Source organism: Lissotriton helveticus, chromosome 8 (genome assembly GCF_964261635.1).
Source record: "Lissotriton helveticus chromosome 8, aLisHel1.1, whole genome shotgun sequence".
In the NCBI taxonomy this organism is placed as follows: Eukaryota; Metazoa; Chordata; class Amphibia; order Caudata; family Salamandridae; genus Lissotriton; species Lissotriton helveticus.
Genome location: NC_136069.1, coordinates 1,466,274,993 through 1,466,298,182, shown reverse-complemented (window position 1 = coordinate 1,466,298,182; position 23,190 = coordinate 1,466,274,993). Strand labels below are relative to the sequence as shown.

Sequence of the window (23,190 nt, the reverse complement as noted above, 5' to 3'; positions counted from 1 at the left end):
CACTTCGGCGCGGAATCCCCGTGGAAATCGGGTTGATTCCGCGCTAATTATCAGTGCCTGCCCAGGGTTTGTGACGGGCCTGTAGACTGCCCGCACTCGGCGCTGTGGAGCCGCCGGACCCGGAGACGACGGAAAACAACATGGCGGAGTGAGGACGCGGAGAGCGCTGAACTGCAGGCGAAGGGGCCCAGGGCTCGGCGGTCGGAGTCCGACAACATCGGAAGGAGGGGGCTAACCCCGTGAGGCGACCTGGTGACTGCGGTCTACGGGGAGGTGACAGTGGCGCTGTGGAGCGGGGTGAGGATCAGGACCCCGGGGAGCCCGAAAATCGACGTCCCGGCTTCTGGGCCTGCTCCCCTCTGACGTCGGAGCATACAACAGCGCGCGCAGGAGGCGGACGGGCGGACCCCCCGGGAGGATACCGGGAGTGCGGCCAAACCCAGGACACAGGCGGAGCAAAACCGCGGACCGTCAGAGGTACGGTGGAAATAACGGCGGTGGAAGGTGGGAGGCCCGGAGGGAGTGAGCTCGGCAGCGGAGAGCTGAGCGCGAATCCTGCCGAGAGACCCGCCCGCCTCTCCCAGTGAGCCCTGGGGGGGGCCCGGCTGCCTCTCATAAGGCGCAGCAGAACTGAGGGGTGCGCCCCTGACCCAGCGACTCGGCCCGCCCGTGCTGCCGACTCACCCCATTGTCAAACTCCTAGGGGCCTCTACGGGAGTGATCAGCACCCTGCGACCACCCGGAGAAGCACTCAGCGCAGCGCTGACCAGCAGGGAGGTGCGCCGTCAGCGAGGTGGGTCAGTGCATGCGAGACTCAACGCTGTGGGCAGCTCAGGCCCAGGCAGGAGGCTCTGAGACCACCCGAGCGGAGGGAGGCAGCGACGGGCTGGCGATCTTTGGCTGGGCGGATATGCGGCCTAGTTGGTGAATAGCGGCGGAGACTGGCTGCCCCGCCTTCGAGTCGACGACCCAGCCCTCCACTAGTGGACCCGCATCGGCAGGAGTGCGGGAACGTGAGCACGGACACCCAGCACACCAACTGGTCTCTTGGCGACCCATGGTGAGAGGAGGAACGTGGAGGGTCAGCGCCGGGGTGCGGAGCGGGAACCTGTCCTGACCGACAGAAGTGAGCGGACCGCTGTGGGACCACATTGCAGAGGAGGCCGGCCAGGGGCAGCCACCCCACCCCCGAGGTAGTGGAGGGGGAGCGCCCGGGTGCAGCGACGAGACCCCTGGGACACAGCTGCCGCTGCCGACGAGTGACTCCTGACCGCTCGGCCCGCGGGCTACCAATACCTTGCAAGTACCGGCTCGGCCTGGGAGCAGCGACCGGACATCCTACTGAAAGTCCTATCGGTCACGACCGACCCAGACTGGCCCAGCGGTCGCCAGGAGGAGGCATGGGGAAACCGAAAGGGCCGAAAGGGGAGGCAGGAACGGCTACGGAGGCCCCGGACACCTTGCAACAACCCCAGTCGGAATTGCTAACGATGCAAGACAAAATCCTGGAAGCCATAGCGGCCACGAGGACCGCTCTGCAAGACGACATTGCTCAGGTATCAACGGGCCTAGGGCTCTTGCGGGCAGATCATGGGAAGCTAGCTGACAGGGTCAAAGAAGCAGAAGTAACTCTGAAAGATGTTGTGCCAGGACAAAAAGCTTTGGAAAGTAAACTGACAGACGCCCTGGATCGCATCCAGACGCTGGAGAGGAGGGCGGAGGATGCGGAAAACCGAAGCCGGCGAAACAACGTACGACTGGTGGGCCTTCCGGAGAAAAGTGAAGGGACGGACATACTGGGTTACGTGGACAATTGGCTGCGGACAGTTGTGGCACCGGAGGGTCTGTCCCCGTTCTTCACGTTGGAGCGGGCACATCGTGTGCCTGCTCGACCCCCGAAGCCGGGACTCCCCCCGCGACCGGTGGTGATTAAAGTACTCCACTACAGGGACAGAGACTGGCTCCTGCAACGAGCGAGAGAAGCGGGTCCCTTCCAGGTTGAAAATAGCAAAGTAACACTGTTCCCGGACTATACCTTCGAAACTCAAAAGCAACGAGCCTCGTTCCTTTCCATTAAAAAAGAACTACGAACAGAGGGCCTGCAGTATTCGCTGTTGTTCCCGGCGAGGCTTCGAATCTCATTGGATGGGAAAGCACTGTTCTTCACATCATCGGCTGATGCCTGGACTTGGTGGGACTCTTATAAGGCCGGAACAGATGGGGCCCGCCACAGAGCTGCGGAGGACTTCCGACAGGGATCAGTACGACGGTCCAAGCGGCTTCGGAAACGTGGCCAGCACCAGAAACGGCCGACGGAATCACAGACGGCAGTGGAACGGAAGGCGGCATTGCAAGCGGTGAAAGAAGTCTTGGGTGTAGTGTCACCACAGCGGGGAGGGGAATCGATCTCGGAGGACAAACAAACAGGGTCGGAAACTGAATTATCGGAAGTGGACAGCACGATGGGCCCGACTGTAACGCCACAAACGGCGGAGGAAGTATTTGGCAGCTAAAGTTCGTGCCTGGGGGGGGCTGGTGGCGGCAGCCTGGATGGACTGGCGAGCCCAAACGCTGGAGCAGGCAGACGTGAGACTGGTCAATCGTGAGTTTGGATGACTATTGTGGGGCGGAAAGGGAAAAGGGAGGCAAATCTTGCTGAAGTAACTAGTTCACGTGCCCAGAGGCCCCTAAGGCCACCACAGTACAGACTGCGGAGTAGACAGTTTTGAGAGCACTTTGCTCTATTGTTTGGACGGGGGCGACTCTTTGTAGTTGGGTCCTGTTCTAGGGGGGTGGATGTCTAGAGATGCTGGGGTAACTCAGGACAGGGTGGGGGGTAGGGGGAGAGGGACGGGGCGGAGTGGGGTTAGAGGGCGAAGGGGAAGTGAGACAGAGCAGTTGGGGATGGGGGACGGGGGGGGCATTACTGGTGTCTGGCCACTATGGGACAGAGTCCTTAGCAAACAAAGTCGAGATGATGGATAGTGTGGGTTCGTTAAAATGTGTGTCCTGGAACGTGCGGGGTTTGAACTCAATGACTAAAAGGCACAAAGTTCATTCTTACCTGGTCCGCAGGGGGATCCACATTGCCTTCCTGCAGGAGACCCATCTAACCAAAAAGGAAGGGGCCGCACTACAAAGGAGGTGGAGGGGTCACCTGTTCTACACCACATATTCCGCATTTGCTAGGGGGGTGCTGCTTTGGATTCGAGCAGGGATCCCCTTCCAGGTCACTAGGCGTACAGTGGATCCGGAGGGCCGATATGTAGCTGTCGAGGGATTACTGAGGGGACGTCATATAGCGCTCTGCAGCGTTTATGCACCGAACACTGAGCAGGCACCCTACTTCACTAAACTATCCAAGCACTTAGCAACCTACTTTGCGGGCCCGGTGTTGCTGGGGGGGGACTTCAACTCTATTGAGGACACCACCTTGGATAGATCGCACCCACCGCTGCACGCATCCCCAGTGCACAGACTGGCGAAACATAGACTGCAATGGCAGGGGCAATGGGACCTCACTGATGTATGGCGCGCACAACACCCTAGTGAAAGGGACTATTCCTTTTATTCCAGCATGCATGACCTCCATGTCCGTATAGATGCGTTCCTATGCTCCCAACAAGTATTACCATTGGTTACCCGAACGGAGTACCTAACACGCACGATATCAGACCATAATCCCCTGCTACTCACCCTAGCCTGGATGAACGGAAATACACCAATTCCAACGTGGCGGCTCAGACCGGACACGCTGGATGACCCACCATTCAGGGCAGACCTAGAACTTAGGATCACCCAATACTTTGTAGAAAACGAGGAGACCACTTCCTCCAGAGCCGCCGAATGGGACGCATTCAAGGTAGTGGTAAGGGGACACTGTATTGGGAAATTTGCAGGCGCACGACGAACACTGGTGGAGGACTTAGACAAGGCGGAACGGACGCTGCGGGAGGCTGAGAAGTCGCGACCCGGCCGTCCCGAATTGCAGGGCAAGGTTAGTGCAGCGCGAGAGGCGGTGGCGGTCGAAATGGAACGCCTAGGCAGCTTTGATTATAAATCTTATTTAACTAAGACTCTCGCTGAAGGGGACAAGACGGGGACACTCCTAGCCTGGCTGGCCAACCCCCATAAAGGTTCCTCCCCGATACTGTCCATAACAGGTATGAGCGGGGAAGTATACAACACCCAACCAGGTATAGTGCAATGCTTCACAGACTACTACGGCACTTTATATAGGAAGGGAATGGAGGCCCAACCCGAGGCAACGGAAGCCCTGCTGGCAGAGACCCAACTACCCCGACTTGACCCGGAACACGCTAAAGCAATCGGAGGTCCGATCGACCTTGCGGAAATTAGAGGAGCCATTAAGAAAATGGCGCGAAACAAAACACCAGGGATGGATGGGCTACCAATTGAGTTCTATGCGAGGTATGTGGAGATACTAGCCCCAAAACTTAGAACGGTGTATAATGAAGCCAAAGAGAAGGGAGAGTTGCCCCAATCGATGAGCGAGGCGATCATGATTCCGTTGCTAAAACCGCGAAGGGATGGCACAGATCCAGCGTCATACAGACCGTTATCAATGCTGACGACGGATTACAAAATCTTGAGTACGATTCTGGCAGGGAGACTGATAGCCCATATGAAGGGTTTAATCCACGAGGACCAATCGGGCTTCATCCCCACCAGGAACACGTCCCACAATATTCGACGGTTGCTCAGACTGCTAGCAGACCCGCCACAGGCAGCAAGAGGCCCGGTAGTGTTGTCAGTTGACATTGAAAAAGCGTTCGATAGTCTGGAGTGGGACTATCTCTACGCGGTGATGCGGGGTTTTGGCCTAGGGGATGACTATATAAAATGGACCGAAGTGCTGTATGTGCGGGCAGGAGCGAGGGTGAGAGTGGGAGCATTAATATCGGATCGCTACGAGGTGAACAGGGGGACGAGACAGGGCTGTGCACTATCACCTCTGCTATTCGCTCTGGCCATGGAACCGTTTGCAATGATAGCTAGGAGAGGGGATGCATACCGTGGACTCGAAGCAAGAGGGGTAACACCATCATATATCGTTATATGCGGACGATCTCTTGCTATTCTTAGATAACACCGAAGAGGCGGTTAGGGGCGCGGAGGGTCTGCTACTGAGATTCGGGGCACTATCGGGCTGGAAGGTGAATTGGGCGAAGACTTGCCTCTTCCCGCTCCGAAAGGTGGAGAAGCGACCGACGGCAAACGTTAGCATGCGCTGGCAACCAGATTGCCTGCACTATCTTGGGGTTTACATCTATCACGATCCCGCCAACTTGCTGGACGGGAACGTTGGACGCTGTATTCGAGCGTTGAAGGGCAACATGTCCTTCTGGGCTACCCTCCCCCTATCCATGACGGGACGAGTGTCCCTCCTCAAAATGATCGCACTTCCACATTTGTTGTACCTTTTTCGGACCCTTCCGATATGGATACCGGGAGAAGTATTCAGGCGCTTAAAATCTAGCGTAGTGTCATTCCTATGGGGGGAAGGCAGGCGGCGAATAGCATTGGCGACTCTCATGCGCCCTAAAGACCAGGGGGGGCTTGCAGTCCCAGACTTCGAGCTCTATTATCTGGCGGCACAACTTCAATTCTTCACGCAGGAGGTGGCAAGGGTATACCGGGGACCTGACCAAGAGAGGGACGCGGGCACCCCCCGCCACGTGCTGTCATACGTAGCCCTACAACAGAAATTGTTCCTGAGAGGGTTGACCCAAGAGGAAAGGACACTACGTCTGTGCTGGAATCGCATGCAACGGCGTGCAGGTCCAGGCCATCCATACGCACCTGAGATTCCATTAGGGATGATGACGGCGCTTCCACACGGAGGGGATTGGTCGAACCTCCAACTGTGGGAGGAAGCGGGTCTTCAAATGGTAGGTGACTTATACACCGACGGGGTGCTGATGGACTTCCAGACTCTGCAAGAACGATATGACCTCCCACGTGGAGACTATTTATTACATGCGGCAGTGGTGAGGGCAATTCAGAAACACTGGGGGGAAGGACTGACTGAACCTAAACCGTCCTTGGCGTGTCAATACACGATGATGACAGCAGGCACGTTCAAGGCGGTTACATGTCTTTACTCCCGAATGAGCACGGAAAACATTCCGCCGTTAACACGCCTCAAAACGCAATGGGAGAATGACCTGCAAAAAGAGATCCCGGACGCAACATGGTCCCAGCTAGTTCAGCGAGCCAGGAAAAGCACCAGAAACGCCAGTTTCCAACTAATACATCTTTACATCCTGCATAGGGCCTACCTCACTCCAAGTAAAATAATACAATACTTTGGCGCGGTAGATGCAGCATGCCCCAGATGCGCGCTAATAGGTGCTGACTTGCTACACATGCTCAGGAACTGCCCGCGATTACAGGAGTATTGGATGGGAGTGGGGGACACCCTGAATGAGGTCACGGAAAGAGCCCTGCATTACGATAGCGCGGTCACCCTCCTACACTGGTTTCCACACACACGCAAAACGAAAATATCGAGCAAATTTATAAACATTGGCCTACTGATAGCAAAGAGGGAGCTCACCAGGGTTTGGAAATCTAAGACAGCACCAACACATCAAAAATGGCTGCACGAATTTCTGAAATGGGCAGCGTCAGAGAGCACACTTAGGTACCAGCTAGCCCGGCGCACGGCAGATGAGAAGGCTCAGGAAGCGGCGCTAGCATGGGAGACCCTAGTCCAGGAGCTTAGGGACAGTGCAGGAACGGGAGACGATGAAGAAGAAATACTACACGGGGAGGCCCCAGGAGGGGTAGGGTTGGACATCGCACTAGCCCCGGACACACACACCTAAGCATTGTTTCCATGATCCTACTTACACCAACTCGACTGAGTTCACAAACATGACACGTAGGTTCAGACACCAGGGACACGGGGAGGGGGGCGGGAGAAAACAGTTAAACTAATCAATACCACGAAGGGAGCTAATACACCACTACAGAACGAGGGGATGCAGTAGGTGCAGAACACCCAAAAGCGGAGGGGGTTGAATCACTGAGACGTTTGTGAATAAAGGCTGAACACCATGATACGTGAGTATACGCCGCCCGACCTCCGGGATGTAGGCTGTAAGGCTGTGTACATAGTGGATGGAAGTACAGATGTAGATTACGAACCCGAGACCAAACTGGTGTATATGTGATATAACCCGAATTACCTTTGCAATAAAAATTGATTTACAAAAAAAAAAAAATTAGTTGCATCAAAGGTTATCTGCATTAGATGACACTAGGCCATCAAGTCCTTCTTCCCTTGAATATCTGAAGCCAAGTATCTCAGTCCCAGTTTAGGAAATTTCTTAACACCTGATTAACCCCTACAACCCAGTCATTCCATTTCTACACCTCTACTGAAAGTCAAATAGCGCCAAGCAGCCATAAGATAATGTTCCACTCTACAAATATCAAATACAAAATAGAGAAATAGAGGGAATACTAGATTTAAACATTTCTTACATCAAGAGGGTTACACCGATGGGCTTTATAAGAGATCCACAAAAAAATATTAACTTAGACACCTCTTCAGGTATAGTGGGAACAAAATAAGCAGAGCTAGAGAAGGACAGCATGGAAAGTATGGTAGGGATTGGCAGGGCTGGGGGGGGGGGAAGCACATGGTTGCAGAAGAGTCACAATCATTCTTCTACCTTTTGCAAAAAGTTTTATTTTCTCTTCAACGAACTCCAACAAGCAGTAAACTATCAGTATGAGCTTGCAGAAACTGACAGTTCTTTTATTATTCCAAGCCTTACACATTTGGTTTCAGAAGCATCCAAAATAGAAGTCAATGCATAAATATTGTTTGCCCTGTGTACGGGGCATATATATCCCCTGCTTAGCTTTTAAATGTAACCAAGCCCCTTGCCCCCAGCCAGACTGACGATGGTTCTCAGTTTTCATTTTAGGGATATAGTCTCTGTTTGACAGACACTAATTTAGTCATTATAAGACAAGTTGTTCTCCATTATTAATTTACATTTTCCATATCCGATGGTACAAAAATGGTTTAGACAATCATTCATTTGTTTGTCAAGAACAAAGGTGGATCATGAGTAACTGCCATTAAGAACTAAGGGGGTGATTTATTTCTTGGAGGACGTTCCATCGTTCAGCCATGGGGAGCGAAGTAAATTACTCCATCCCTATGGTAGATCGGCTGCCGGCCTAATTTATAAATGAACGCTGAGCAGGTGGTCATTTATAAAAAAACATTGCCAGAAACCGCCACCACGGCAGTTCCTGGTAATGCATTACTCTGTGCTATGGGGCTGCATCAGCAGGACGCAGCCCTGTAGCACAGTTTCATTTTTTTTCTTTACACAAAGGAAATCCTGAAATGGGATTTTGTTTTTGTACAGAAAAAATCTATTGCTCCCTCACCCATGGCTTGGGGAGATTTGGAATGTTTTTACTGTTCCTTACCACCAGGCTTTACTGCCGATAAGAAACAGTAAAAAATGACTACATGTCCGCCCATCTAAATTGGGCGGGAGGACATGTAGGTATTTCTCTAATGGCCATTACTCCCCTGGGCCGTTGGCCAAGTTTGGTCATGGCGAAAACAGAGTAGTCTCCTCCATGACCAAACTGTAGGTGCGCTTACAGTTAAATCAGGCGGGCGGACCTTCATGTTGGCGGAATGTATACTCACTACTACATACAGCCAACATATAAATCATCCCCTCAATATATTTTTAGGTTGAATATTTTTTTATTTCTTTTCCAAATACCCTTGAACCATCCCCCAAATCTCCCACCAGTCACCCCTGCAGTCTCTGAACCCCCTGCCTCCTCTGCCCCGGTCCTCCCATCCCTGCTCTACGTTGTACAAGATATGTCGACAGCCGATGGGGTGGCACTAGTCCGCAATGTCTCGTGGGCTGTGGTGGTCTTTTGGAATTCTCAGTGATCCATAGTTGTCTTCGTGTGATCCAGAATTAGTAAGGCCCACAATCGTTTTACACATCTAAGTTCTCTAAAGTCTGAATGAAAGGAGTTTAGTATGGGCCCCCATTGTTTGCTCAAGTGCTTCCATTCCCCACTTGCCCCTTTAGCAAGTTTATCCATCCCCACTCCACCACAAACGTTCTATCTATTTATTCACAGAGGGTATAATGGCTTGACTACACATCGCTAGTATTTGTCTGCTTGGCAGTCAGTAACAGAAGGGTTATAAGGCGCTCTTTCCTGCCTCCCATCTGGTCACTATCGTCATCTGGTCGGCTCAAAGAGTATGACCTCCAGGCACTGTGTCTGCTCCGAGCCAGTGATCTGGAGGATCATCGAAAGGACTGCCCCGCAGAATAGACCAAGATTTGAGTAGGACCCCTTGATGTGAGTAAGTGTTGCCTCCTCACCGCAGACTCTCCAGCACCCCGCACTTCTTGCCAACTTCATATGAACTAGTCATTGTGGGGTGTAATGCCAAATAGGTTAAAGTGTCGCCTCACTCACTGCCGTGTGAGTTGCCCATGGGTGGCACGTTGAAGTATTACCTGCTGCTGGTCTGTGTTTCGGGTGATGTAAATATATTTGTAGGCAGATTTAGAGAAAATTGTATTAGAAACACATTGGATAGGAGAGAAGGCTGAATCTGGGATAGGAAGTAAAACAAATTTACTTCTCTGGAAATGAGTCCCAGTTATATTCAAAATAAATGCAGCTCAAATGTGAAAGTGCTTGTGAAATAACTTCACTTTTGTCTAGATCTATTTATTATTACACTGAAATTAATGCAAAACACCAACATTATTCAATTGTATTACTACATACATACCTGGAAAGCTTTGCTCAGCATGGTTTCTCCTTCTTTTGCCCCAAGTAGATTTATTATTACTTGCCTGCCATATAATCTTTTCAGCGTTCGAAAGTGTCTGTTAACAGCATACAGAAAGAGAAAAAATATTTAGGTTAAAAACAAAACCCACAAACATTTAGTACGATTTGAATGTAAGTAGGCAAAAATAAGCATTTATAGTATTCTGTTTAATCTCCATTTAAACATTACCTGGTAATAAAACTGTACGCACAATTTTGTCTGTATCACGTTCATACAACTCTTGCTACATACGGACAACTGATGTGAAAAAGTACTCCACATCCTTAGGCTGACAAGAGTTTTGAAGATAGGAGTTTTCTAAGGATTTTAAAATTTTCGGCTCCAAATCTCTTAAAAAAAAAATACTCAAAACATTTTTAAATTTATGAGGAATGTGCATGAACTGGCATGGCTGTGCTACAAATGCCTCCATAACCACAAAAGGCGAACTCTAAAGCAGTGTGCACACGTGTGATGCAAAGCCACCTGGCATTTTAGGAAGCATTTCACACTTTGGCTCCAGAATGCATGCTACAGGTATGCAGTCATCCTCTCCCACTTTGTCACATGGACAAACAATTCACTTTATTGAGCCAGGGCTTTTTAGTACTGTCATTTAAGATGAATCAAGGATGCACCTGGTAGCCTTTAGCCAGAAAAGATGCACTTTGGCAAAGGAGAACTTCAATCAATCAATCAATCAGGATCGTTGGATAGGGAGAAGATGTGTTGGATGTCGTCTTCGTACGCTATGATGTTGAGTCTGTGTGATCCGACGATGGATGTGAGTGGGGCCATGTAGACGTTGAACAGGGTGGGAGTGATGGAGGAGCCTTGAGGGACTTCGCAGGTGGCCAGTGCGGGTTCCGAGAGGAAATGGTAGAGTCTGACCCACTGCGTTCTGCCGGAGAGGAATGAGCGGATCCAGTCGAGGGCCTTGTACCGGATTCCTGAGTCGTGGAGTCTGTGGGCTAGGGTATGATGTGGGACTGTGTCGAAGGCAGCGGAGAGGGCCAGGAGGATTAGGAGAACTTGGATATCAGGCTGCAGCAGAAGTGGGTGGCAGGGCCGATTGGGGTCTAGCCATGGCGAGTGCCTGAACACTAGGCTTACCTATGCCACTGGGCCCTCAGCCTAAAACCCTCCTTTTGAGATCAGAGAGCTCTTTCTCAGTATTCTTGCAAGCACACATTAAGACCGTCAATGGATTAACCCCATTATAAAACGTATCCAATCGAAGACAAAACCATTGGCTCCCTCGTTTAATGTTGAGCTCAGAGCAAGCAATAAACAGTGATAACATGTCGAAAAGGTATGAAGACTAACTTTAAGTCAGACGATAAAGTTACTTATAAACTTGCAATAAAAAGTTACCATAGGAAGCTGTTTAAAGCTAAAAAGACCTTCTTTGAAACAAGGATCGAGGAGGCAGACAAGTCTAAGGAGATTTTTTAAATTGTCAATTATTTTCCAGACCCCGAAGTCATATCTAGAGATCGTAAATCGACTGATGAGTAGTGTAAGAAGTTAGATTAATTCTTTTATGAAAAGATCAAGACTATCCAGGCTAATCTTCCTAACAATGGGCAACTTGACCCGATGTATGTACATTCCCTGGATATCCACAACCCCCTACCACGTCCTCCTCCCTAGATGACTTCGCCCCTCTGCCTCATGAAATGTCACTATCTGCCCTCAAATGCTAGAAGTCTGGCTTCCTTTTAGACCCCTGTCCTAGCTTCTTGCTAACTACCGCTGCCCAGACGATCAATCCTTTAATAAATAATATATTAACACCCTGGTGTGCACCCAGCAAGCTGAACAAGGGTGAAATTGATTCCTCTGTCAAAAAAACCTTCAGCTGACCCTATGCAACTGGCAAACTATAGGCCTATTTCTCTCCTCCCTGCTTTCTCCAAAATTTTGGATAAGGAAGTTAACCATCAATTGTCCCATTACTTGGAGGACAACAAACGATTACACCCCAGCCAATTAGGTTTTCGACCCCACTTTAGCATGGAGGCAGCACTTCTGGAAGTAGTGGAGTATGTTAGATGCACACTTGAATAGGGAGGCAAGGCCATTCTGATCCTGTTGGATCTGACTGCAGCCTTTGACACTTTGCCCCACTCTAAACTACTTGAGCACCTTCAAGCAATAGGGTTCAGAAACACTGCCTTAAAATGGCTAACCTCATTCTTGAGCAATTGAACTCAAGAAATATGACTGCACCCATATCCCTCACAAGCCAGAACTCTAACTGTGAGTGTACCCTAGGGATCGGCCCTAAGCCCCAACCTGTTTAACATTTACCTTACACATCCAGCTATACTGGCAGAGTCATTTGTGTCTCAAGTTATCTTGTATGCTGATGACACGCAGCTCCTCTTCTCTTGTGGTAAGGGAGAGGAGCTGGACGGAGCGCTTATCTCAAAATGTCTCGCCAGTGTTTTTCAGTGGTTGGCCCTGCACCAAAGGAAATGCAACCCGGACAAGAAGCAGACTGTGATCTTCGGAGGCGCACCCCCCTAATCGACTGAGAGCTTGCTGATCAAACTATGCACCACAGCCCGATGCCCTTCAAAACTAAGTCAATAATCAAGGCATTAAAATTGATAGCACCTTTCCTTCCAATTACAGATACATGCTTTAGCCGGCTCCTGCTTTGGCACTCTTCGTATGCTCATTTTCTTTTTTTTTACCTCTCCTGTTCAAGTCGGCCACAAAAAGGTTATCCAGGCTCTGATTACGATGAGACTGGATTATGGTAATGCCCTCTATCTCTCACTCCCGAGTACCTTCTCAATAGACTCCAGAAGGTGCAGAATTTGGCAGCTAGACTTCTACTTAAACTCCCACATAGGAGTCACATGTCTACCAATCTGAAGGCTCTTCAATGGCTCCCTGTAAAAAAGAGGGTGCCATTTCATGCCATGGTTTTAAGGCATAAGACCTTGCACGACTCTGACCCTAACTACCTCAGAGAGAGGATTTAGGAATATACCCCAGCGCAGATTTTGCCATCTTCCTCTACTCATTCGCCAAGAGTGCCTCGGATCCACTATCTCAGAGTGGGCGGTAGAGCCTTCTCCTATCTAGGGCCACTCACTTCGAACAAACTCCAGAGATACCTCCATCTAGTCAGCGAGCTCACTGCTTTCAAGAAGAAACTGAAAACGTGGCTTTTTATGCCGTCAGTCTAGGTAGTGAGGTTGGTTGACCTTAGTCTGAGCGCTGGGACACACTGAGTAGCTGTGCCCTGTACAAATCACTGTAACATAACATTACTGCTGCAGTAATATTACTATCTTTTAGGAGGCAAACAAATCTTTCACACACTAGACTTAATTGAAACAACTGTACAGCAAACATACCAAGCACATTTTCATCAGCTGTTACGTAAATTAAGAGGTCAGAAAACTGGAAAATGAAAATACAGGACCCACGTGTTGTATAAGCCTGCAAGTTCTTCCATAGAGTGACAGAGTGACAACGGATACAATATTATTGGTTATATACAGACGAAGAAAAGGTCTACTATTAGGAAACTTGAATACCCCTTACAATCCACCAATAAATGCCCAGAATGATTTTGTAGGAGAAGCCAAAGGGGCAACTGACTGTAGTTCTTCAGGTCCATATACTCCAAAGATCTGCTCTGTTTGACAATAACTCCACATCTATGCTCTGCGACATCTTCGATACAGTGAATGCTCCTGTTCCCTTGTGTATTACAGAGAGCAGATCAGAGAAGCAGACATTAGATAAACAAATCACAACAAAGTGATCCTTTCCTAAGACAATAAAACACCAAAGTGAAAATGTAACACCAGAAAATGAAGGAAAAAGCCCAAAAGAAGGGTCTGTCAAGTTATGAGTCACAAAACCTCTCCTCTAGTAGTGGTTTGAGTTCTACCATTACACCTGCAATCCACAAACAAGGCAGGAAGTTCATGGCCTACTTATAAATGCCCAACCTACATTTCCATGTACTGTATCTTGATTGAATAACTACTTTTCCAGCTGTGAAATCACAACACATCTGGGCACGTATATGAAACTGACATACCAATTTTAAGAAGTTCCCTAGCTTTACAGCCAAAATCACAACTGATGTATGAACACATGCTCAGTCGAAGACGCATAGAACTTGTTTTGCAACAAGAATATGTAAATAGGAAGCCACCCCTGGTACATGGTGTTTAAAAATCGGGAGAACATGTATCTTCGAAATAAAACCTTGGGTGCATCTTAAAAAGTATACCATTCTTGAAAAAGTTTGTGATTGGCTATATTAGAGAAAGGACAGTTAACCAAGAGGTATGAACAATATTATGGCCAGGACAAACGCAAATTTAGAAGAAACAAATAACTAATTTAACTCAGTCCCATACCTGAACTGAATACTGGGACCGCCTCACATAGCCTTTCGATCATCTAAATTCAAATGCACAAAACTCCATTCCTAACTCACAAAATTAGGAATGGTTGGATTTTGAAAACATATTATGGGTACCATTTGTTGGAATTTAGATTTATTTCAACGTCTAAGATTCTCTGGGGAGTCTTGGAGAAGAAGTTGCAGAACAAATTATCATTGTTTTTATACCTAAGAAATAAAGATACAAATATCCATCTACAACATGGATACCATCTCTACAGTGGCTAGGAGAATGGATGTGGTGCAAACAACTTTGCAGCATATGGGTTATCTTGTTTGCCCCCTAGTGAATGCTGAACATGTGGAAGAAGATGATACAGAAGAGATATTTATAGACACTGAAGTATGTCTGGTGAGTGATGTATTTGAGGGAGCATTGAAGGGAGCTGTATAAATGGAACAATTGAATATGGATAATAATTTGAAATTGATTATGGATTATGTTTGGAAATGTTGGCCAGCTCCCAAGAATCTATTTGCTGAGATATAGCTAATGAGTTTTCATTTGAAAACAGTTTGGTGAGAATAATTGTTTTGTTATTTGTGCCGGCAGGATTTCATGAAAACATTGCTCAATTGGCACACATCCGTCACACTGCATCAGGGCATGAAAGGTGGTGTACAAGAGGATTTTTGGTGGCCTGGAGTGGACAGAGACAGACTACTTAGTCAGGGATTTTATTTTGTGTGCTTTGTGTCAAGAATCAATATCTTTCCCAAATATTCCATCAGGGCTACATGCGTGCCAATGTTACCATAGCCCAAATTAGCATTGGATATTTCAGGTTCATTTGTGGTGTTAAATTGCACACCTAAATAAACCCTGGTCATGTTAGATTATGTCACAGACATAGACCTAGTCCCTACACACACCACTCGCTCTCCCAGCTTTCCTACTAACCTTCGTACCTCCGCTCTTCCTCTTGTCTCCCCCTCCACACTGTGCACTCCCATACCTTCCCCCGCACATTTTTTCTCGGAGCACCCCTTCTCCCCCAATGGCACCACACACAACATGACTCTCTCTCCGACTTCTGCCCCCCCCACACTTAGCACTCCAACCACACCTAGCCTGCACCCCTCCATCAACCTCCCACCCCCCTCGCTCACTCCTCAATACCCCACATCCTCCCCCACAACAGCCAGCCTTCACATCACCCCCTTTTTCCGCTCCCCCCCTAGCACGGATGCGCTTCCAAACACCTGCCCTCTCGCTAACGCCCCCAACGCCCCCAACACCCTCATCAGTTCCGACTCTCCACCCGGACTGCCCCCGGTCAACGCACCCATCATCACCTTGGACACTATTATGTCTACCCTCCTCCAATTGAAAGAAGAAGTACACTCCATTAAAGAGTTGCTCTTCACACACCCCAGACACCCCCACATCAACACCCCTACCACACCTAACACCACTTCCCCCTCACCTCCTACCCGCCCTACCACACAACACTCCACACACCGGACCTCTATCCCCCCTCGCAATACCAACAATCGCAGTAACAATTGCAATCTCGTCACTACCAAGCGCAGTACTCCCCCTTCTCCTCCTAACAACACTTCCTCCTCTCCCCCTACTCGCCTTAACACACATCTCCCCCCACATTGGACTTCTACCCCCTCTTGCAATACCACCAATCGCCCCAGACGCACCTCCAACCCGATCTCTGACCATGACGTACACACCCTTCTCCACTCTTACGACCCGGCTCCCCAAAAGTCACTAGCTACCAACAACATGTCCATCCCAACGATTATATCCAACCCCCTTAGGCAACAAAAGGATAACAACAGAGGCGCTGTCCCCAACAACCTCACTAATGTACCCCTCATTACGGAATCGTCCTCCTCCCTATGCACCCCTAGCCTTAAATGCATACTTCTCAACTGCAGATCGGCCCAAAGACATTCCACGGAGGTCGCCGACCTCATCACGTCCCGGGAACTGGACCTAGCCATTCTGACTGAAACGTGGCTGTCTGATTCCTCCACACCTATACTGGATATCCTAGTCCCGCCCAACTACTGTATCATTAGACTTGACAGGGCCATAAAGACAGGCGGTGGAATTGCCTGCATCTACAGAAGCAACCTCTCAGTCTCCAAAGTGGCCGTCCCCTCTCTTACTTCCTGTGAATACCTTTGCCTCGATATCATCAGCGAAAGCAAACCGGTATGTTCACTCCACATTATATACCACCCACCTGGGGACAATCTCTCCTTCGTCCAACAACTCATGGATACAATATCAGCCAACTCAGGACGGCAGCACACCCAAATTTTCCTTGGCGACTACAATCTCCACTGGAATGACAGCAGTGACGCAGTGGTAAACAGCCTCAAAAGCTTTCTCAACGCACTTGATCTCAACCAAATATGCAATAACCCGACCCATAAGAGAGGTTCAACCCTTGACCTTATCATCTCCAAAGAGGGCGCTATTCAACTGGAATCAATCCAACCTTGTGACTGGTCAGATCACTACATTGTCTCCTTCCTCATCAAGGAAAAAATCAGACTTAACTCAGTTCAACCCCCTAAGCACAAAGTGTGGAAAAGAGACTTGAAGAAACTCAATCCAAACTCCCTACCGCCTAACAGCTGCAATCGCCTACTTCCCCCTCCCGGCGTATCAGACGTTCAACTTCTGACTGACTACTATCTCAATACTATGTCCACAATAATCAATGAGGCGGCGCCCATGCAACTGAAAAGAGTCTCGTCCAAGAAGACTTCCAACCCATGGTATGACGGTAGCCTCAATGAGGATAGACGAGCCATGCGAATGGCAGAGCGCACCTGGAGATCAGCCCCTTCTGCAGTGCACCTAAAAAGTCTAAAGATACAGAGAAACGCCTACTTCAGGAAAATAAAGCGCTCAAAAAGAAACTTCTTCAGCCTCCAACTCGCCCAAGCTAAAAACCGTCCAAAAAAACTGTTTGAGTTAGTCAGAACACAATCCAAAGAGCAACCCCAGACACCCAGCCCTATGGGCGATACTCCTTCCTACGAAGACTTCTCTGCCTTCTTTATCCAAAAAACTGAGAGAATAAGAAGCGATCTCCTCAATGACGCTATCCTGTACTCCAACCCCCGACACACAGCAGTGCCTCAACCAAAGAACAATGCTACTTGGTCAGCCTTTGACACCTACTCCGAAGAAGAAATTGGCAGACTGCTCAACACCTTGAAACCTTCCAATCACCTCTCCGACCCCCTTCCTGCTAACGCTGTAAAGGACTTTTCTCCTTGGCTTCTCCCACTCTGGTCAAAGATTATCAATAGCTCTCTTCAACAAGGATCCATCCCCAACGCCCTCAAAGTAGGGCAAGTCACTCCGCTACTGAAAAAACCAACAGCAGACCCCACTGATCTAAACAATTACCGCCCTATTACAAACATTCCCACTCTCGCTAAACTGCTGGAAAAATGTGTACAACAACAACTGACTAAACACATAGATAAGTTTGATCTCCTAAACGCTCATCAGTCAGGCTTCCGAGCAGGGCACAGCACCGAAACTGCCATGACTCACATAGTGGACGATGCCCTCCAAATCCTAGACCAAAACGACACCTGCCTCCTCATCCTTCTGGATCTCTCCGCAGCATTCGATACAGTTAAACATGAGAACTTACTCGAACTGTTAAACACAAGAATGGGCATATCTGGGATTGTTCTAAAGTGGTTCACCTCATTCCTACACAACCGGACACAAAGATTCAAAAGCAACAACCTGCTGTCCTCTTCGGTACCTGTATCGCTAGGCGTCCCTCAAGGATCCTCCCTCTCCCCAACACTGTTCAACCTAGTTATGGAACCTCTCACTACGTTGCTACAGGCATCTAATGTGCACTTTCACATGTATGCCGACGACACCCAACTTTATCTCAAAATACAATCTCCCAAGGACATCATGCTTCTGAACACCACAATCAGAAACACCCAATCCTGGCTTTCTGAGAATCACCTCAAACTCAATGCTTTGAAGACCGAGTTCCTCCTGATCTCACCTCCCGCTAAAATATCCACGGCTCAAACATGGCTTAAGCATTTAACGGCTCTAAATGTACAGCCCATCGTAGTTGACTCCGCAAAATCTTTAGGCATAACACTGGACACCAATCTCAACATGCAGCAGCACATCAGCAAGGCAACCAAAGGAGCGAACTTTCAAATCAATACCCTGAGGAAACTCAAACCCTTCCTTCCTGCCAAAGACTTCCAAACTGCAGTACAATCTATAGTCATCCCGCACATAGATTACGGTAGCACCGCCCTCTGCGGGCTCCCCCTAACTACAACGGCACCCCTAAGAGCATCCCTTAACGCCGCAGCGAGACTCGTCACTGGCTCAAAAAAACACTCGCACATCTCCCCGGACTTTAAATCACTGAAATGGCTACCTTTTGAAGCCAGAATACAACTGAAAATCGCTTGCATGACACACAAGGCTGTGCACCGGAATTCACCCGCCTATCTCACTCAAAAGCTGACAATTTCGGGTGGCTCCCGAACTACTAGAGGCACAAACAATCTTTTGCTGAAACCTCGAAGATTTCGGAAGGAAAAAACTTATAAACGCTCCTTTTCAGGAATGGCACCCAGGATCTGGAACTCACTCCCTCCGGAAACAAGGCTCATCTCCTCCGAAGCAATCTTTAAGAGGGAAGTTAAAGCGATCCTCATGGCAAAATACACATGATCTATTGCTCCGTATCACTCATGAATCTGCCTTGCAAGTCCTTCCCGACCCTGGTCTACTGTGCCACCCGTGTTTTCGAATTACTTAACTGTATACGCTCACTCTTTGTATTTTGTTATAATGTTTGATGCACCTGGTTGATTATGTATATTGTTATATTGTTATATTATTGACGCACCTGGTTGACTTTGCACACTTTACCCTCTCCATCTCAACGCTCCTTACTACTCTCGCACCTGTGGGACTATACACCCTGCTCACACCTACCTCAACCTAACTGTATACACTCACTCTTTGTATTTTGTTATAATGTTTGATGCACCTGGTTGATTATGTATATTGTTATATTGTTATATTATTGACGCACCTGGTTGACTTTGCACACTTTACCCTCTCCATCTCAACGTTCCTTACTACTCTCGCACCTGTGGGACTATACACCCTGCTCACACCTACCTCAACTGTACCCTCCTTTAAACTCTAAATATTCTAAACACGTTTAAGCAGGTATATGCTCCTTATTATTGCACTTTATACTATTGACGCAATTGTCTGTCTATACACTGTGTACCGACACTACCTCACCTGTTACCTACCTCATGTCCTTTATCCCACCTATGTAACTAGCACCTTGTACCCAACTACCTCATATATTACTCTGTATATACGCTTTATTACTTTGTATTTTTTACCCCCATGCCCTTGTAAAGCGCTCTGATATCTGCAAAGATCTTGTTCGCGCTATATAAAACTTTCAAAATAAATAAAATAAATAAAATTATGCTACAAAAGCATGGGACCAGCATGGGGAGCACATTTGCTCCCAGTCTGGCTGGTCTCTATGTTCACCAATTGGAGACCACAAGTATTCTCCAACAACAGAAACCCTACCGTGACCACGTGGCTACATGGAAACGCTACATCGATGATGTGCTTGTAATCTGGAGGGGTGACATTCAACATGTTCAGGAATTCATGATCTGGCTCAACCAACAAGATCGGTTTCTAAAATTCACCCACACAGTATCAAATCAAAACCTGGTCTTTTTAGACCTCAACATTTACCCGAATCAAGGTATATTACAGACCAGCACCCACTTCAAACCCACCGCCAAAAACTGTCTCCTACTATATAACAGCTTCCACCCGAGACACCTGCGGGATAACCTCCCCTACGGACAATTTCTTCGCCTCAGGCGAAACTGTTCTAACATCGCAGAGTTCAAAAGCCGAGCAGCTGACCTTGAACGAAAACTACTGAACAGAAACTATCCGGAGAAAATTGTCAAGAAGGGCCTAAAAAGGGCCCTAATAATAGAGATGCCCTATTGGAACCTACAATGCCTAAAGAACAAGAAAACCGCCCAATTTGTGTAAACACATTCAACACTAACTCAAACAAAATCACAAAGATAGTAAACAAAAATTGGAAAATCCTTAACTGTGGCTCTTTGAATTTTCCAAAACCAATGTTTTCCCACAGAAGGGTTAGAAACCTGAGAGACATTTTGGTCCATAGCAGACCAAGAACCACGAGAGATAGTGGCCCTCCCAAATTAACAGCTGTGAATGGCCACCATCCTTGTGGCTCATGCAGCGCATGCGAACTTACCAGTAAGAGAAAACTATCAAGTTCTCAAATGGAACCACCTGGGAACAACGTGCTTTTACGAACTGCAACAGCAGAAATGTTGTCTACCTTATCACCTGCCCATGTGCCAAAGAATATATTGGAATGACCTCAAGACCCATCAAAATACGCATCGGTGAACACAGAAGCAACATACGTTGCAAAAAAAACACTACTAAGATGACCAGCCATTATTTAACCATGGGCCACAGTATTCAAGATCTTCGCTGGACAGTGATTGAATCCATCAAGTCCGAAAAAAAACTCCTAGAGAAAGAACAACGTTGGGTGTTCCGTTTAGGAACACACATCACAGGGTTGAATGATGATATACCCTGGGCACAACAGAGCCAGAGATAGCCCTCAATTGACGTCTGTATTTTCCCATACATGCATAGTTTCATTTCTGGGAATTATCAATGAAACTTGACTGCCTCTCCTTTGGACCTTTACAAACCCCAATGATGAACTGTCTGCACACTGCATGCCATTGAAGGGAAATTAGTTTTAACATGTGTTCCCCCACCTTCTGTACAAGAAAGTACGTCTGCATGCCACATAAACACACTGTATGCGGCATGTTGTTAAATATCACAAGATGCTTGGCTCATAATGGAGCACTTTCCCTATCAGAAGGTAACATCTGAACTTCATTCTTGGTAGACGGGCCTTCGATACCCATTAGATAAACGCTCCGCGCATGCGCACAATAGAGGCGCTTTGGCCTTACCTATTGCCCTATTTATTTCATAGCGCGGCCTCACTTTTCACCTCTTAGCCACTATTATTAAAAAACGCTCCCGTAGGAGCACTCGTGACACGAGAAATAGCCTCGGGGAGAACCCGGTGTTTCCAATATGGCCGCCGCTCACTGCCGCCATTGAATAACATAGACCGGCCTAGTTCTTACTAGACTCTCGGCCGCTCCCCACCAACACAGGTGCAATCAATGATCCATTTCAACCCAGTATAAAAAAGCATCCCCCGCTCCACTCGCTCACACCACGGAAGCCGCGGACGAGGGAGGATGCAAGGATTTTTCGACAAGTAGTGAGTATGGCATAGACGCGTTAGGGAGCGCAGAACCTTGACTTTAGAGTATTGCTCCCACGATCTGGTACTGAACTTGTGCATAACCCCCTTTTTTCCTTCTCCTATACCAACAGATGGCAGTTACATTTACCCCTCTTCCAGATCGGCTCATGGGGCATTGACTCCTACTTATTCCAGTATGTATTGAGCGGAATATACAATTTACCATGAGCATTTCTTTTGCAGCTCTCCACTGTTTATGCATATCTTCACGACAGAGTGTGTGTTTTATGTTATGTCTGCGTTCCGTCATGTAGTGTCTTCCTTTCTTTGAACAGGTCACAGCACCATAGTGTGTCTTAAAATTAGAGACTCGCGCAAAGTCACCATATATGTCACAATGCTTTTTCCTTCCACAGGTGACATATAAACGCGCATTGGGAAGCGCGCTGGAAGTATTTACATGCTCTCATTTTATCTTGCAGGCTCACGATTCAGAAATACTGATAGGGCTGTAACTGTAATTTAATCTCATACCACATAGGTATTATATTCTCATTTTTCACTTGTATATATACATTGCACATATTGAGGGCAACGTTAGTGAGTGACAGAGGGATCTGACCCCGTCCTGACGAAGAGGCAGGCAGCCTCGAAACATGTTGACATCACCAGGAGAACTAGCTCATTATTAAGCTTTGGTTTCTCCGCCACACTAATTTTAACGATACCAGCCTATGACCAATAAAGAATTTTTTTGTTTTCATAAGGCCAGGTACTTTTTAACCTCACTTTTCCAATCACTCCTGACCCTACTTACACTCACTCAAATACACTTCACATAGCACTTACAATATCTAAGTGCTCCAGTGTAGTCGCTAGTCGTAGCACACCCCGTCCCGCAGCGGGGCGGGAAGACCCCAATGATTAAGCATGACACCAAGGGTCCTTTTTGTGTGTGAGGGGTATGTTAACAAATACTGTGTATGCCTGTCATACCTTGGCCCACAGGAAACCTCTTAGAGGTGTATCTTATTGTTTATATATGCTATAAAGTTGCCTGAAGTTTGTTGAAAAGCTAAATTCTAAGAAAGTGATTGAGTTTATGGTAGATGAATTCAATAGAAAGGGTATCTATCCCTGAGAGTTAATACCCGACAATGGTTCCCAGTTTGTCTCATAGGAGTATGACAACTTTTTAAGGAAAAGCGGAATAAAACATGTAAGATCTTTATTAGATTGACAAAGGAGTAATGGTTTGGTGGAACGTCTGAATAGAGTTGTCAAAGAGAGAATTAAGTTGGCTCTTGTCAATCGGATGGAGTGGAAGATGGAGATAAGGGATTTACTGTGGCATTGTGTACTACTCCCCATATCATACCATATTGTGGAGAAGTGTGGCTCACTGGTTAGAGGAGGCAGACCTGGAAGCAGAGGTCAGCCCGGGACCAGGGTTCAATTCCCGGCTCGGCGGGGTCTTGAGTCCGAAAATGTCCATGGACTCGACA

The 23,190-nt window shown here is 47.9% G+C and overlaps 1 protein-coding gene across 3 annotated transcripts in view; it reads right to left on the bottom strand.

Moving 5' to 3' along the window:
* The window catches only part of SYNJ1 (synaptojanin 1), a 706,257-nt gene that overhangs the window by 474,772 nt on the left and 208,295 nt on the right, over nt 1–23,190 (bottom strand). For all 3 annotated transcript variants that reach the window (XM_078658404.1, XM_078658402.1, XM_078658403.1), the window contains exon 8: nt 9,833–9,929. In XM_078658404.1, coding sequence (XP_078514530.1) covers nt 9,833–9,929 — 97 coding nt within the window. The remainder of the gene's footprint in view (nt 1–9,832; nt 9,930–23,190) is intronic.